Below are 17,292 nucleotides of genomic sequence, written 5' to 3' on the forward strand. Positions count from 1 at the left end.
AAGCAGTTGTTCTAAACTACCTGCTTGAATTCTCTGTACTTCAGATATCTATGTCCTGCTTACCAATGACAGGTAACAGTGGTTCCCTTAGAGCAAAGCGGATTTTGTCTCGATGGTATTCCAAGAATCTTGACTCTCCCTCTGCTATTTCTGTGCAGCTCTGCCAGACGATCCAAACATGGCCAGGTGTGGTGGCTCACACTTGGAATCCCAACACTTTGGGAGGCCACGACAGGAGGATCATTTGAGCCCAGGAGTTTGAAACCAGCCTGGGCAACGTAGCGAGACCCTGTCTCTACAAAAAAGAATAGGAAGTCCAAAGGCCAGGGCCCTGACAGCTGGCCTGGTTAAGATACTGGGTCGTGGTCATGTCACCACAAGCCTCCTCAAGGAAGATACGCTTTGCTAGTTGATTCCTTCTGTCACTGGATGTGAAGAGGGAGGTGGCAGCAGTGGGTGGACAGGAAAGGGCATCTTAGCCAGTGGCATTTTGAAACATTTGCAGCATTTTTTTTTTTTAACATTTATTGATTTTTCCCAAGAGAAAATCATCTCTAGAGACCTACTGGTGACAGTAGAGAGATCAGAGTTAGTGGATGACTCAGTTTCCTTCTGGAAAAAGTGGGAGGTCCTGAAACCACAAGCTCTTCTGTGTAACGTGGGCTGGAGCGTCCTTTTGAGGGCAGCGGCGTTCTCTAAGTCTACCCAGCCCCTCCCTGCCTGCTGTCTCCTGACTGTTGGGTTTTTCTTTTGTCTGGTTCCCTTCAGCTCTGGAAAGGGACTGTCTGGTTTGAGTCTGGGGTTAAATCCTTGGGCAGCCCACTCAAAAGCAGAAGGGGGCTCCTTCGAGGGTTACTTGGCGAGGGTGCCTGTGATGCCACTGTGGGGTCTGGCACATTGTAAGTACCCAGTTTAAACTCTGTCACTGTGCCACATCATGGAACAACCCCTGATCCGTGGCCTTCCAGGCCCTTTCTAAGTGGTACAGCCTTTCTACCCCCGCGTTTCTTGGAGGATCTTACAAACAGGTTGCTCATTTTCATGGCCGCCTCCTGCTTTGCTGAATTAGTGTGCCATCATTTATTCACACAGTGGCCCACACTCGGACGTTTACACAGCTCTTCCATTTTTCTAGCATAAGTACTGTTCAGGTAAACAGCCTCCATACATTCATCTCTGCACATGACGTGTCTGACTTCCTCAGTGGTACTGATTTGTTCAGACAGTTCTGTCCCTGGTCACAGTCTGCAGAAACAGCCTAAAACAACATATTAGCACATTTCTTCAGCTCCTCCTGTTTTGTGGTTAAAAAAAAACCCTGCAAGTTGAGTCCTACAACTCTTCCCCCCCTCCCCAAAGACAAATACCAGTTAAAGTCAGTGCTTCAGAAAGATGCCTGCGTTCTTCCTGTGTACTTTGGGGATGCAGGGCCTCTGATGCCCTGACTTTGTTTTTCAGAGCGTTTAACCCAGCTGTTTAAGACATAATAGGCCACACAGTTTGTGTCGGTAAGCTCATCCGTTGGCTTTACCGGTATTCATTCATAGACCCACTTGCGTTCATTCGGGTGATGGGCAGTGCCAAGGATGGCTTCGGAGTGATTGGAACTGGGGTGCCCTGGGGACACAGTCACAATAGGAGGATCTGCCCAGCCCAGCTCCCTTCCGGTGCTAGGTCATGGAGGGCATGGCTGGGCTTCTTCTGAATCGGGCCACACCCAGTCTTGGGCCAGGCCTCCGTGGACAGCAAAGAAGGGTGCACAAAGCACCGTCCTTTAACTGGCCCTGTAGAGGAGCCTTGTTCCAGTTATTCTTGGGAGGTGGGAAACCAAGCCTTTCGAATACCTTGCCTGTATTGTCTCTCTTTTTTTTTTTTTTTTTTTTTTTTTGGGAGATGGAGTCTCGCTCTGTTGCCCAGGCTGGAGTGCAGTGGTGTGATCTTGGCTCACTGCAACCTCTGCCTCCCGGGTTCAAGCAGTTCTCTGCCTCAGCCTCCCAAGTAACTGGGATTACAGGCGCCTGCCACCAGGCCTGGCTAATTTTTGTATTTTTGGTAGAGATGGAGTTTTACCATCTTGGCCAGGCCGGTCTTAAACTCCTGACTTCATGACCCCCTGCCTCAGCCTCCCAAAGTGCTGGGATTACAGGCATGAGCCGCCGCGCCTGGCCCTCCGGTCTTATTTTCTCTTTCTTTCTCTCTCTCTTTCTTCCTTCTTTCCTTCCTTCCCTCCCTCCCTCCCTCCCTCCCTCCTTTCTTTCTCTTTCTTTTCTTTTTTCTTTTCTTTTCTTTTCTTTCATTTATTTTTTTGAGATGGAGTTTTGTTCTTGTCATCCAGGCTGGAGTGCAATGGCATAATCTCAGTTCACTGCAACCTCCACCTCCCAGGTTCGATGGATTTTCCTGCCTCAGCCTTCTGAGTACCTGAGACTACAGGAGTACACCACCATGCCTGGCTAGTTTTTGTATTTTTAGTAGAGACAGGGTTTCACCATGTTAGTCAGGCTGGTCTCGAACTCCTGACCTCAGGTGATCCTCCCGCCTTGGTCTCCCAAAGTGCTGGGATTACAGGTGTAAGCCACTGCCCCAGCTTTATTTTCTCTTTCTCTAGTGGCGAAATAGAGAACAGGGAGAAGAGGTAGCATGGTTTTCCCAAGAGATGGTACAGATGATAATGTCTGTTTTTTTTTTTTTTTTTTTTTTGAGACGGAGTCTCGCTCTGTCGCCCAGGCTGGAGCACAGTGGCCGGATCTCAGCTCACTGCAAGCTCTGCCTCCCGGGTTCACGCCATTCTCCTGCCTCAGCCTCCTGAGCAGCTGGGACTACAGGCGCCCGCCACCTTGCCCGGCTAGTTTTTTGTATTTATTTTTAGTAGAGACGGGATTTCACCGTGTTAGCCAGGATGGTCTCGATCTCCTGACCTCGTGATCCGCCCGTCTCGGCCTCCCAAAGTGCTGGGATTACAGGCTTGAGCCACCACGCCCGACCAGATGATAATGTCTGATATCCACATGGGGTCTGGAGGCGCAAACCATCTTCCACTCATCCCGCAGTCTCACAGCAGCCCTGGAAAGAGGCTGCTCGCTGTTGAAAGCCATTGTTGGAAAGAGCTCGGGTGGAAAGTGTGGTCTGCGTGAGGGGCTCCTGTGAATTGAGGAGAGGGGTGGCAGGTACGAGGCTTGTCACCATGTGATAACACAGCTTCAGAAACTTAGCCACTGCCAAAAAAAGAGCAGGCAGGGATAATCTTGTCCCGTTGTCCAGTCAGAGAGACCTGTTGAATCTCCAGTTTGCCACTGCCCAAGAGACCTTTGGAGTTTTGCTGGAGCCAGACATCCTGCTCAGAGATTAGGAAAATCCTGCTGTTCCGTGGGGGAGCTCTTGGGGTAGCTGTGCCACCACCCACCTTCTCCTGATTGCCACTCGCTGCCCTTGTCCCATTACCCTCTCTTGACTCCATAAACGTCTTCAGTCTTCCCTTCTCTACCTCAAAAATGCCACGTGGAAGGGGTGATGGGAGGTTCTCTGGAGGAAAGGCGTGGCAGCAGTGGACATTGTAATGAGAATGCCCGTGTGCCTCTTTACCAACAGAAAACTTGGAATACAACGTGGAGCCTCAAGAAATCTCACACCCTGATGTGGGACGCTATTTCTCAGAGTTTACTGGCACTCACTACATCCCAAACGCAGAGCTGGAGATCCGGTATCCAGAAGATCTGGAGTTCGTCTATGAAACGGTGCAAAATATTTACAGTGCAAAGAAAGAGAGCATAGATGAGTAAAGTCTAGAGAGGACATTGCACCTTTGCTGCTGCTGCTGCTATCTTCCAAGAGAACGGGACTCCGGAAGAAGACGTCTCCACGGAGCCCGCGGGACCTGCTGCACCAGGAAAGCCACTCCACCAGTAGTGCTGGTTGCCTCCTACTAAGTTTAAATACCGTGTGCTCTTCCCCAGCTGCAAAGACAATGTTGCTCTCCGCCTACACTAGTGAATTAATCTGAAAGGCACTGTGTCAGTGGCATGGCTTGTATGCTTGTCCTGTGGTGACAGTTTGTGACATTCTGTCTTCATGAGGTCTCACAGTCGACGCTCCTGTAATCATTCTTTGTATTCACTCCATTCCCCCGCTTGTCTGCATTTGTCTCAGAACATTTCCTTGGCTGGACAGATGGGGTTATGCATTTGCAATAATTTCCTTCTGATTTCTCTGTGGAACATGTTCGGTCCCGAGTGAGGACTGTGTGTCTTTTTACCCTGAATTTAGTTGCATATTCAGAGGTAAAGTTGTGTGCTCTCTTGGCAGCATCTTAGAGATGGAGACATTAACAAGCTAATGGTAATTAGAATCATTTGAATTTATTTTTTTCTAATATGTGAAACACAGATTTCAAGTGTTTTATCTTTTTTTTTTAAATTTAAATGGGAATATAACACAGTTTTCCCTTCCATATTCCTCTCTTGAGTTTATGCACATCTCTATAAATCATTAGTTTTCTATTTTATTACATAAAATTCTTTGAGAAAATGCAAATAGTGAACTTTGTGAATGGATTTTTCCATATTCATCTACAATTCCTTCCTTTTAAATGACTACTTTTATTTTTTAATTTTAAAAATCTACTTCAATATCATGAGTAGGTCTTACATCAGTGATGGGTTCTTTTTGTAGTGAGACATACAAATCTGATGTTAAATGTTTGCTCTTAGAAGTCATACTCCATGGTCTCCAAAGACCAAAAAACGAAGTTTTGCTTTTGTAATCAGAAAAAAAAAAAAAATCACGAACCTTAAAAAAAAAAAAAAGGTTTTGAAGGGAAAAAAAGTGGTTTCACACCTCTTGCTATTCCTTAGAGTCACTTCAAGGCCTGTTGGAATGTGGCAGGTTAGAAAGAGAGAGAATGTCTTTGATTTGATGAGTGTTGGACTTGCGTGAAAGGAGAGGTGTGTGTTGGAATCTGCTTTTCCAAGCCGCCAGGGTCCTGAAAGCAGCAGGATGAAACCTGTTATGGCGTCTTTTGGGAAAGCCTGACTGTGTGTTCAGATGGCACTGGCTCCTTTCCGAAGTTCTTAGTAACTGAGCCCAGAGTAACTGCACGCCTTCGTGCAGCTCCAAAGCTCCCCCAACTCTCGGCCTGCCGGTTCTCAAGTGAGCTAATCTCGTCATTAATCAGTAGAAGCTAACTTCTGAAGTTAGGACCTAGTTACTTTGCTCTCAGCGTTTAAAATGATGCAGTTGCTCTAATGTATGGGGCATTAGGGGCCTGTCTGTGCACCTGTCTGTGCACCTGTCTTTCCCTCTGCATGCAGTATTCTCACCCACATTGAATGCCTGCTGCTTGTTTACCCTTTGGAAACCCTGGGGTGACTGAGGTTTGGAAAGCCACCTGAGACCACTTCATAGCAAGGGAAGGCTTTAAGCAGTTACTAGAAAGAGATGGGGATTTGGCCCCTGGCTCCTCCAGCCTGAATTAGCTATTATCCACTGTCCACGTTCCTCATCAGTCAAATCCAAAGTCGAAGGATTTGAACCTGCATCTGAAAATGTGAGCACTCACAGCACCTGACCCGCCGAGGTTGGGAGGATTGTACACTACTCTGATTTAAAGGGGAAAGTTCAGTAATATGGAATGAATATGAATGGGATGCATTAATAAGAAACTGAGCATGCTGAGAGTTGCAATGGTTGGTTTTCTGGTTTGATTGATTTCCTTTTTTCTTAGAAACATCAAAGCCAAGAAAGATGGTTTTACCTTTACTGACCCAGCTGTAAATATGTACCTAGACTGTTTTTAAATGTCTTTCTTCATGAATGCTTCACGGGGCTCCAGGAAGCCTGTATCACCTGTGTAAGTTGGTATTTGGGCACTTTATATTTTTCTAAAAAACGTGTTTTGGATCCTGTACTCTAATAAATCATAAGTTTCTTTTTAAAAATTTTCCAAAACTTTTCTCCATTTTAAAAAGCCCTGTTATAAAAGTCGAACTTTCACTATGTTAAAATGTTAAATATTTGGATATAGCAACTTCTTTTCTCTTCAAATGAATGCCAAGATTTTTTTGTACAATGATTAATAAATGGAACTTATCCAGAGAAACCACGCAAATGGCCTGCCCAATTTCGTTTCGGGACAGAAAGCCCAGCCATGACTTGAGTAGAATGTCTCTCACCTCTCTTCGGATCTAAATATGAAAAGTATGTTCTGCTGAATTTTTCTGAGCATTGGTGAGCGGACAGCCTACCTGTAAACCATGACCTCGTTGCCAAACGTTAATTTTATCAGCTCACTAGTAACCTCTGAGAATTATCTGGTTGTCATGCAAAGATTGCACTTTTTGAATTATGTTAAGTTACACATGTTGTAAAATGAGAACTGCTCATGCTTTGAAAGAAAACCAGGTTCTTCGTGCGTTCTGTTGCCGTTGATTTGAATGGCTGCGCTGTATACGATGTGTCCAAAATGTCTCCAGAGCACTGATTCTGTGTAATGTTACTACCTATTAATGTGGGAGGAAAAAAGGTTATAGGTTAAACAAAGTCAGTCGACTCTATGGTGGTGTTTCTCCATACCCGTAACGCACAGTACTGTGCGCCGTGACTTTCTAAGAGAAGTGTGCAGCGTGTATGTCATCTTGATATATTCAACCCTGGAATTTCCCTCCCCTACACGCACGCACCATCCCCGGGGGTCCAGTGTTTGCAGACATGCTTTGAAAAGCTGTCTCAGCGAGACATCAGTTATGTCCAAAATGAGTTTACCTTAGAATCAGACTGGTTTTGCCAGGCGTCATGTTTGCAAACATTATCTACCTAATCAGATTTTGAAAGGCCAGCTTTCATGTTGCCTGCCTGAGACCTATAACAGATCCCCATTAGAAGCGCATTTACACAGCAGAATGATTTTATTGAGAAAACCAGCATTAAGTACTGTTGCCGGCTCAGTTTTCCATTGCATACTATCTACTTAAAGTCTCGTTCTCATTTTTCAACGTTTCAGTCTTTCTCCACGGAGAACACTGAGCAGAGCTGCCGTGTTGCAGGCTTTCTGCTGCTGCTGTCAGGTATCTTTGCTTTCCCCTCCTTAGTCCATACTCCCAAGTAAGTGAACTCAGACTACCAGCAACTTTTTAACTGAAGAGTGTCTGTGACCATGATGATCAAGATGCAGCTCTTCGTGTTTTTATTTTGTCTTTTTTTTGGAGGGAAGGAGAGACATCAGCTGGACAAAATGCAGAATTTGGATGTGGGACAATTGCTTTTTGGAGACGTGATTATTTTGTGTGGCATGCTAACTTCGAGCCGGGCACTGGCCTAATAGTCTTTGTAATCCTCCCAGCAATCCGTTGAGGCAGACGCAGATTAGTAAAGTTTTAGGCTTTGCAGGCCGCGTACAGGCTGTCGCATGTTCTCTGTTTTTAAAAGTGTCAACAACATTCTTAGCTCAAGGGCTGTACAAAAACAGGCTGCAGACGAGATGGTGCCCACAGGCCATAGTTGGCTGACCGGGGCTAGGGTGTAGGCACTTAGCATTCCACTCTATAAGGGGGAAACCCAGGTCATACTGCGTGTGCGTGGGTGGGACGCCGGATGTGGAATACAGGTGGTCCCTGAGTCGCCAGGAACCACTGAGCTCCAGCTGTTCACACCCACACGCTCCGGCGCAAGCAACTACCTCGCCATGGTTTAGCCTTGGTCTAGCTGCAACTTTAACCTTGAGTGTTGCATTTCTGAAAATTTAGAATCTTGAAGGTAAAGGACATCCCTTCGGTGAATAAAATTATGTGCAATTATAGAATACATGTGTTATGGTCACGTAGCAATGACTGTATTAGGGCTATGCTAGTTCTGTAATAAATAGACCCGAAAAGCGACAATGGCTCCAACACCATAGAACTTTTTTGCTTCCATAATACTGGGCAGGGGAATGGGCTGGCAGGGCAGCCCCAGTGCAGGCATCAGAGACAGAGCACCCTGAGCCGTCTGTCTCCATCCAGCCTGAAATCGGGGCAGCATGGAGGGCTGTGACCATCCGGGAGCTTCCATGAGCTGGGTGTGGAAGTGTCACCCCTTATGTCCACTTTCATTTTGCATGGAGGCGGGAAACGTCGTCCAGTTGTGTTCTAGGAAAGGAGACAGAACATAGTGTGGCTAGAAGCTCTGGTCCACCACACAGGCCACTCCAGTGTGCTCCTCCATGGCAGGAAACAGCCACGGACAGTTAAGCCAGGCTGTCTGTGGGGACGGACACATTTCTCCAGTCTCCGGCTCAGTTGCCCCTGCCTCAGTAGCACATAGAGGCAGTGGAGTTCCCCTCAGGTGGCACTGCCTGTGTACACTCGGTCTCCACCGGAGATGGCTGCAGAAGCAGGGAGCAGACCTCACCGCGTGGGTCACGTCGCTAGCTCTGCCTCAACAGCCAGATCTCAAGGGCCCGGCCATGCCCTCTTTCCAGAGGAGGTGCCAAGTGGTTTCCTGTGGGCCCGAAAGGAAGAGAAAAGGTTTGGTGGGCACCAACTTGTGTGTGCCTCGCCCCCAGAACCCTCCGCGGTCCCTGCATCCTCCTCGGCCCAGTTTTTCTGGGCCGTGCAAGTTCCCTCCATCGGCCCAGCGTGGCACCTCCAGGATCCCCCACCCCCAGTGCCCGTTCAGAGGTGAAGCAGGGACAGTAGCTGCAGTAAGAACTCCCATTTGGGGAAAAGAAAGAATGAAACAGAAGTTGCTGGTCTCTAGCAGGGATGAAATCCCACTGGCGGGGGACCTTGTTAAGACCCCTGCCCTTGTCATGGCCGGGGGTGACATTTCTTGCATAAGCCCTGACTCTGCTCTCTGGGAGGAACTCCCTGCCCTCTGGGAAGTTCTTGCCTCAAATCTCATCCTCTCTGGTCTCCTCAGAAGTGGGTGCCAGGTGCATCCTGCCTGGGTGCTGGCTGACTTTCACACTCCGCTTCCTGTTGGGTGCAGCTTTAGGGGCCTGTCCAAGATTTTTACTTATTTGTACAACAAGCTTATGATTCCTCTGGCAATGATTCCCTGTAAAGCTTAGCAGGCTATTAACCTATTGGTGCCAGTAATTGTAGCCTGTGTTCTTTTTCAGAACTTTCCAGCCTGCTTTATTGCCTCTTGGCTCTCCCCCCTGACTTAATGTGGCTGCCTTCATCTGATATTAACCAAAGGTGAGGCTCGCTGCTTAAGTGAAAAACGTTTTTTTTTGTTGTTGCTTTTTGAGACAGAGTTTCGCTCTTGTTGCCCAGGCTGGAGTGCAGTGGCGCAGTCTCAGCTCACTGCAACCTCTGTCTCCCGGGTTCAAGCGCTTCTCCTGCCTCAGCCACCCGAGGAGCTGGGATTACAGACATATGCCACCACCCTCGGCTAATTTTGTATTTTTAGTGGAGATGGGGTTTCACCATGTCAGTCATCGGGCTGGTCTCAATCGCCTGACCTCAGGTGATCCACCTGCCTCGCCTTCCCAAAGTGCTGATTACAAGCGTTTAACGGGCCTTTGTTGTTCGGTGATTTCCTTTGAGATGGAGTCTGGCTCTGTCACCAGGTTGGAGTGTAGCGGCACGACCTCGGCTCGCTGCAACCTCGGACTCCCAGGTTCCAGTGATTCTCCTGCCTCAGCCTCCCGAGTAGCTGGGATTACAGGCGTGTGCCACCACACCCAGCTAATTTTTGTATTTTTAGTAGAGACGGGGTTTCACCATATTGGCCAGGATGGTCTCGATCTCATGACCTTGTGATCCACCCACCAGAGCCTCCCGAAGTGCTAGGATTACAGGTGTGAGCCACTGTACCTGGCCTTTTTTTCTGAGACGGAGTCTTGCTCTGTCGCCCAGGCTGGAGTGCGGTGACGTGATCTTGGCTCACTGCAACCTCTGCCTTCTGGGTTCAAGCAGTTCTTGTGCCTCAGCCTCCCAAGTGACTGGGATTACTGGTGTACACCACCACTCCCAGCTAATTTTTGTATATTTAGTAGAGACAGGGTTTCACCATGTTGGCCAGGCTGGTCTCGAACTACTGGCCTTAAGTGATTCACCTGCTTCGGCCTCCCAAAGTGCTGGGATTCCAGGCACGAGCCACTGGCATGGCTGATTTTCATTCTCATCTCTTGTTGGTGTGCAGAAGCAGTGGCCTTTTCCATGTAGGACACCTGGGATTTCAGTCTCTTTTCCATTTTAGTTCTCAAACCAGCATATTTGTGCTTCACTCCTGTTTTTCTTGTCTTCCCTGGTGATAAACAACAGAGCAATCTACACACTGTATTCCTTGTCTCTTTTGGCTGCTTTCTCTAGACTGGCTACAGGGCCAGTGGTTCCACCTTGCAAATCCAAAGCAACAGTTTTACCAAATCTGACCCCCAAATAGAGCTCTCCAGCCTTCCGGCCTCCGGGAGGTGTTTCCTTGCCACTTGGCTGCTAGGCTAACACCATGGAGTTTAGAGTTTTGATACAGTGGTGCCCCCTCGATGATTTTGTTTGTTTATTATTATTATTGTTAAGTTTAAAGTGGGCTAATACTTCCATAGGAAGTTCTACTTCCTATTTGGCTGTGCAATTAAGAAAAAAAAAACTAAGAACAATGATTCAAGTCTTTGGGAGTGGGAAGAGCTACGCGTCGTTTAGTAAATGCAGGGAAGGAAGTTGCCCAGAATACAGAAAGGAGAGATTTTGGGAGAATGAACTGGGCAGTCTTATAGAATCCTTGCATGGTTAGAATTTCCAGCTAGGCACAGTGGCTTGTATAATCCCAACACTTTGGGAGGCGAAGGTGGGGGGATCGCTTGAGGCTAGGAGTTTGAGATCAGCCTGAGCAATATAGCAAGACTCTACAAAAAATTTAAAAATTAGCCAGGTGTGATAACTTGCGCCTATAGTCCCCACTACCTAGGAGGCTGAGGCAGGAAGGTTGCTTGAGGTCAAGGCTTCAGTGACCTGTGATGGTGCCACTGCACTCCAGCCTAGGTGACAGAGCAAGACTATCTCAAAAGAGAAAAAAGAACAAGAGAAAAAAAGAATTTCCACCTGCTTTTTTTTTTTTTGAGACAGTCTTACTCTGTCACCCAGGCTGGAATGCAGTGGCACAATCTTGGCTCACTGGAGCCTCCGCCTCCTGGGTTCTTGTGTCTCAGCCTCCTGAGTAGCTGGAGCTACAGGCGTGTGGCGCCACACCCAACTAATTTTTGTATTTTTAGTAGAGACGTGGTTTCACCGTGTTACCCAGGCTGGTCTCAAACTCCTGACCCCAAGTGATCTGCCTGCCTCGGCCTCCCAAAGTGCTGGGATTACAGGCATGAGCCACCGCGCCCAGCTCTCCACCTACTTTTTAAATGAAAGAATTCTAATAGAAATGTTCATATGCAAGTTACTGAATTTGGGAGAAATTCCTACTTTGAATGAAAGTTACAATTTTCCTATTTCCAAACCATTATAATCTCACAATCCTAGAATTCTTCAATAATCTACCAGTTTTTGTAGGACGATTTTCTCAGTTGTGGCTGTTACTGTGCAGAGGGTTCTGTGCCCAATATCTGTGCTGTCCTCCGCCCCAAGGTTTCTCAACCTTTTTTCCAGTATTGCCTGCTCCAGGAGGCTTTTTAGGTTACTTTTTTTCCTAATCACCCCCAACACCCGAAATTGTTTTGACTTTTTTTTATAGAGATGACATTCATCTTACAGGAAATTAACCGTGTCACTGGTATTTACTTCATGCACAATGTTGTCAGCCTGCACCTCTAGTTCCTAAACATTTTCATCACCCTAAAATAAAACCCCCAAGCCCATTAGGCAGTCACTCCCCATTCTTCCATCCCCCAGCCTGTGGCACCCACCAGTCTGCTTTCTGTCTCTGGATTTGCCTGTTCTGTGCATTTCATGTACATGGAATCACACACAAAGTGACTTCTATGCCTGGTTTCTTTCACGCAACATCATGCTTTCAAGGTTCATCCTCTTTGTAGCATGTATTGGCACTTATTCCTTTTTATGGCTAAATATTTATGGATATACCACATTGTTTTGTTTTTATTATTTTTATTTATTTATTTATTTTGGAGACAGAGCCTTGCTGTGTCGCCCAGACTGGAGTGCAGTGGTGCAGTCTCGGCTCACCACAGCCACTGCCTCCTGGGCTCAGGCGATTCTTCTGCCTCAGCCTCCCGAGTAGCGGAGACTACAGTCACGCACCACCACGCTCGGCTAATTTTTTGAATTTTTAGTAGAGATAGGGTTTCACTCTGTTGCCCAGGGTAGTCTAGAACTCCAGAGCTCAGGTGATCTGCCCGTCTTGGCCTCCCAAAGTGCTGGGATTACAGGTGTGAGCCACCACACCCAGTCTATTTTATTTTTATTTTTTGAAATAAAAATTGTAGCCCAGGCTGGAGGGAAGTGGCACAGTCATGGCTGACTGCAGCCTCTGCCTCACTGCAACCTCCACCTCCTGGGCTCAGGTGATCTCCCACGTCAGCCTCCTGAGTAACTGGGATCACTGGTGTGCACCACCATGCCCGGCTAATTTTGTTCTTGTTTTTTGTTTATTTGCTTGCTTGTTTTGTAGAGATGGGGTTTCTTTATGTTGCTCAGGCTGATCTGGAACTCCTGGGCCCAAGCAATCTGCCTGCCTCGGCCCACATTTTGTTTATCCATTAAGCTACTGATGGACATTAGAGCTATTTCCCCTTTGAACTATTGTAAATAGTACTTCTGTGAGCCCTCCATGAAATGATTTTTTTTTTTTTTTTTTTTTTTTTTTTTTTTTTTTTGAGATGGAGTCTCTGTCACCCAGGCTGGAATACAGTGGCGCAATCTCGGCTCACTGCAAGCTCCACCTCCTGGGTTCACGTCATTCTCCTGCCTCAGCCTCCCAAGTAGCTGGGACTACAGGCGCCTGCCACCACGCCCAGCTAATTTTTTTTGTATTTTTAGTAGAGATGGGGTTCACCGTGTTAGCCAGGATGGCCTCGATCATCTGACCTCGTGATCCGCCCACCTTGGCCTCCCAAAGTGCTGGATTACAGGCGTGAGCCACCATGCCCGGCTGATTTTTTTTTTTTTTAATTATTTTTTTCAGATGGAGTCTAGCTCTGTTGCCCAGGCTGGAGTGCCGTGGCACAATCTTGGCTTACTGCAGCCTCTGTTTTCTGGATTCATTTGATTCTCTTGCCTCAGCCTCCTGAGTAGCTGGGATTACAGGTGTGCACCACCACGCCTAGCTAAATTTTCTTTTTCTTTTTCTTTTTTTTTTTTGAGATGGAGTCTTGCTCTGTCTCCCAGGCTGGAGTACAGGGGCATGATCTTGGCTTACTGCAACCTCTGCCTCCTGGGTTCAAGCGCTTCTCCTGTCTCAGCTTCCTGAGTAACTGGGATTACAGGCACACACCACTACGCCTGGCTAATTTTTATATTTGTAGTTTTGCCATATTGGCTAGGCTGGTCTCGAACTCCTGACCTCAGGTGATCTGCCTGACTTGGCCTCCCAAAGTGTGCTAGGTTACAGGTGTGAGCCACTGTGCCTGGCCTAATTTTTTTACCCGTTTTACTTTTTTGTACTTTTAGTAAAGACGGGGGTTTCACTATGTTGGCCAGGATGGTCTCGAACTCCTGACCTCAAGTGATCCACCCACCTCAGCCTCCCAAAGTGCGGGGATTACAGGCTTGAGCCACCGTGCACAGCTCCATGAAATGTTAATGCCAAAGATAAACTACAACTGCTTATGTACTGTGTGTGTGTGTGTGTGTGCACTTTATGCATTAAAAGCATAAATACACATACTTTTTTGCACTCCCCCAATAACAAATTTTTGTCCCTTGGGGGCGATATTGCCCCATTGAAAACGCAAGCTCCACCTGGGCGGTAGTATTGGGAATAGCTGCTCTCTGTTCTTGCTCACTGGTTGACCACTGGTATCTTATCTTTGAGTGCCTTTTAATGTACCCACCTTTCTTGGTGCCAGGAGCTGTAGTAAATGCAGAAGTACATTTCTGTCGCTTATAAGGGCTAAAATGTATGTTCCAAAGACTTTTTTTGATATGTAATCTTTGCTTATTATATTGAGTTGACCCACCCCAGATCTCCTAAAATCTGTTACTAAAAATAAGGCCGGATATGGTTGCTCATGCCTGTAATCTCAGCACTTTGGGAGGCTGAGGCGGGCAGATCGCCTGAGGTCAGGAGTTCAAGACCAGCCTGGCCAACATGGTGAAACCCCGTCTCTAGTAAAAATGCAAAAAATTAGCTGGGCGTGGTAGCAGGTGCCTGTAATCCCAGCTACTGGGGAGGCTGAGGCAGGGAAAATCGCTTGAACCCAGGAGGCAGAGGTTGCAGTGAGCCAAGATCGTGCCATTGCACTCCAGCCTGGGAGACAAAGCGAGACTCTGTCTCAAAAAAAAAAAAAAAGAAAAGAAAAGAAAGTGCAGTTCCAAGACATCCTAGGTAATGACTACCTTTTTTTCTTTTTTAGACGGAGTCTTGCCCTGTTGCCCAGGCTGGAGTGCAGTGACTTGATCTCGGCTCCCTGCAACCTCCACCTCCCGGGTTCAAGCGATTCTCCTGCCTCAGCCTCCCGAGTAGCTGGGATTACAGGCGTGCGCCACCATGCCAGGCTAATTTTTGTATTTTTAGTAGAGACGGGGTTTCACCATGTTGGCCAGGCTGGTCTTGAAGTCCTCACCTCACGTGATCCACCCGCCTCAGCCTCCCAAAGTGCTGGGATTACAGGCGTGAGCCACCGTGCCTGGCAGTAATGACTACTTTTGTATGGAATTCTTTTTTTTTTTTTTTTTTTTTTTTTTTGAGACGGAGTCTTGCTCTGTCGCCCAGGCTGGAGTGCAGTGGCCGGATCTCAGCTCACTGCAACCTCCGCCTCCCGGGTTCACGCCATTCTCCCGCCTCAGCCTCCTGAGTAGCTGGGACCACAGGCGCCCGCCACCTCGCCCGGCTAATTTTTTGTATTTTTAGTAGAGACGGGGTTTCGCCGTGTTAGCCAGGATGGTCTCGATCTCCTGACCTCGTGATCCGCCCGTCTCGGCCTCCCAAAGTGCTGGGATTACAGGCTTGAGCCACCGCGCCCGGCCTGTATGGAATTCTTTACTCAATAGTTGCCACAGAATTAGAGAATTGGGCCAGGCATGGTGGCTGACACCTGTAATTCCAGTGCTTTGGGAGGCCGAGGCGAGTGGTTCACTTAAGGCCAAGAGTTTGAGACCAGCCTGGGCAATACAGTGAGACCCCCGCATCTCTACAAAAAAAAATTAAAAATTAGGTGGGTGTGGTGGCGGCTGCCTGTAATCCAGCTATTCAGGAATTGAGGCAGGAGGGAGGATCACTTGAGCCCAGGAGTTTGAGGCACAGTGAGCCATGATCACACCACTGCACTCCAGCCTAGGTGGCAGAGTGAGACAAAAAAAAGATTAGAGAATTTGAAAGCCCCTTAACCATCAACTGCTAGAGCATCCATTCCTGGTATGTTATATATACAAGTAAGAAGGCCCAGAGAGGTGAAGTGACTTGATTTGGCCAATGTCTGAGACTGGGTCCTAGCCTGGGCCTTTGGCTTTGACCACAGAGGTGTTTCTATTGCCTCAGTTTGCTTTCTCTGTAGGATTTTCTTGTCCTACAGAAAATGTCTCGCTAACAGTATCATCCTTTAATGATTCAAAGCCTGTTCTTTTATTATTTATTTATTTATTTTTTGAGACAGGGTCTTGCTCTGTCACCCAGGCAGGAGTGCAGTGGCACCATCAAGGCTCACTGAAGCCTCAGACTCCTGGGTTGAAGTGATCCTCCTGCCTCATCCTCCTGAGGAGCTGGGACCACAGGCATGTGCCACCGTGCCCGGCTACTTTTTAAATTTTTTTTGTAAACATGGGGTTTCACCATGTTTCCCAGACTGCTCTCAAACTCCTGGGCTCAAGTGATTCACCAGCCTCAGCCTCCCAAAGTGCTAGGATTACAGACGTGAGCCACCATGCCCTGCCAAGCCTCGTTATTTCTTTCTCACTAACTGTACATGGCAGCCTCCTGGCCAGATACAGCACTCTCTCTCTCTTGTCACTCACATTTACTTTGTAGAAGGAAAGCGAGGAAGTGTTATCCTTCACCATCTCAGCAACGTGTGCTCTTGAGGTTTGGGAAAAACCTATTCTAAGCCTACAAAGACTTCTAAAGGAAGTTGTTTCTGAAAATACGATTTCCTCTGAAGCCGGGGTTGGCACACTTTTTCTGTAAAGGGCCAGACAGTGCGTATTTTGGGCTTTGCGGGCCATATGGTTTCTGTTGCAGTGACTCAGCTCTGCCATTGTGGCGGGAAAGCAGCCATAGGCAATACGAATGAGTTTGGCCGTGTTCCTTAAACCTTTACCTCCAGAGCCAGGCCGTGGACTGGGTTAGGCTCACAGTCTGTAGTGTCCTCACCCCTACTGTAAAGTTCATTTAAACAGTGCTCTTTTAATAGACGTCTAAGCAACATCAAAACATTGAAAAAAAAAATAGTGTAATGGAAACCAAGATACCCACCGAGACTCGGCAGTTGTTCTGTTGTATCTCCCTCTTAGCGTGTGTGTGCTTTTCCCCTGAACCATTCGAAAATGTCTCAAGCAGCTTGAAACTTCTTCCTAAATATTTCAGCATGTATCTCCTAAGAACAGGAGCACTTCCCTACCTGAGCACAGTATCACTCATACCTAAGATCATAGTGATGCATCCTAAATATGATGAAATCGGATGTTGAGGATCAACCAAGTTTTATCGTAGAACCTTGCGGCACTTCAATTTTCTGAATACCACCCTGTTCATATTGGAATCAATATAGGTATCAATAGGGTAGATGTTGTCAAAGAAAAAGGCAGGTAAGGCTGGGCTCAGTGACTCACACCTGTAATCCCAGCACTTTGGGAGACCCAGGCAGGTGGACCACCTGAGGTCAGGAGATCGAGACCAGCCTGACCAACATGGTGAAACCCCGCCTCTACTAAAAATACAAAATTAGCCAGGCATGGTGCCGCACGCCTGTAATCCCCAGCTACTTGGGAGGCTGAGGCAGAAGAATCACTTGAACCCGGAAGGCGGAGGTTGCAGTGAACCGAGATCGTGCCGTTGCACTCCGGCCTGGGCAACGAGCAAAACCCCATCTCAAAAAAACAAAAAGAAAAAAGAAAAAGACAGTTAAAAATCACTCAACACTAAATCCATTTGTCCAAGGCAAACCCTGCAACTGCCTGACAAAATATCTGCTGTTTCAGGTAAGCTGGGGTTCCAAAATGTTCTCTTGCTACAGGTATAAAATTCAGTAGAAACAATTTT

The 17,292-nt window shown here is 47.4% G+C and overlaps 1 protein-coding gene across 2 annotated transcripts in view; it reads left to right on the forward strand.

Annotated features, from left to right (window-relative positions):
* FBXO21 (F-box protein 21) overlaps nucleotides 1–6,530 on the forward strand; it is a 49,836-nt gene extending 43,306 nt beyond the window's left edge. Inside the window, exon 12 of one of the 2 annotated variants that reach the window (XM_030938937.1) lies at nucleotides 3,589–6,530. In XM_030938937.1, coding sequence (XP_030794797.1) covers nucleotides 3,589–3,779 — 191 coding nt within the window. In that variant the 3' untranslated portion in view covers nucleotides 3,780–6,530. The remainder of the gene's footprint in view (nucleotides 1–3,588) is intronic. The other variant, XM_030938938.1, reaches the window with a different exon arrangement.
* The last annotated feature ends 10,762 nt before the right edge of the window (nucleotides 6,531–17,292 follow it).

The sequence above is a fragment of the Rhinopithecus roxellana genome, chromosome 10, assembly GCF_007565055.1.
Source record: "Rhinopithecus roxellana isolate Shanxi Qingling chromosome 10, ASM756505v1, whole genome shotgun sequence".
Lineage (NCBI taxonomy): Eukaryota > Metazoa > Chordata > Mammalia > Primates > Cercopithecidae > Rhinopithecus > Rhinopithecus roxellana.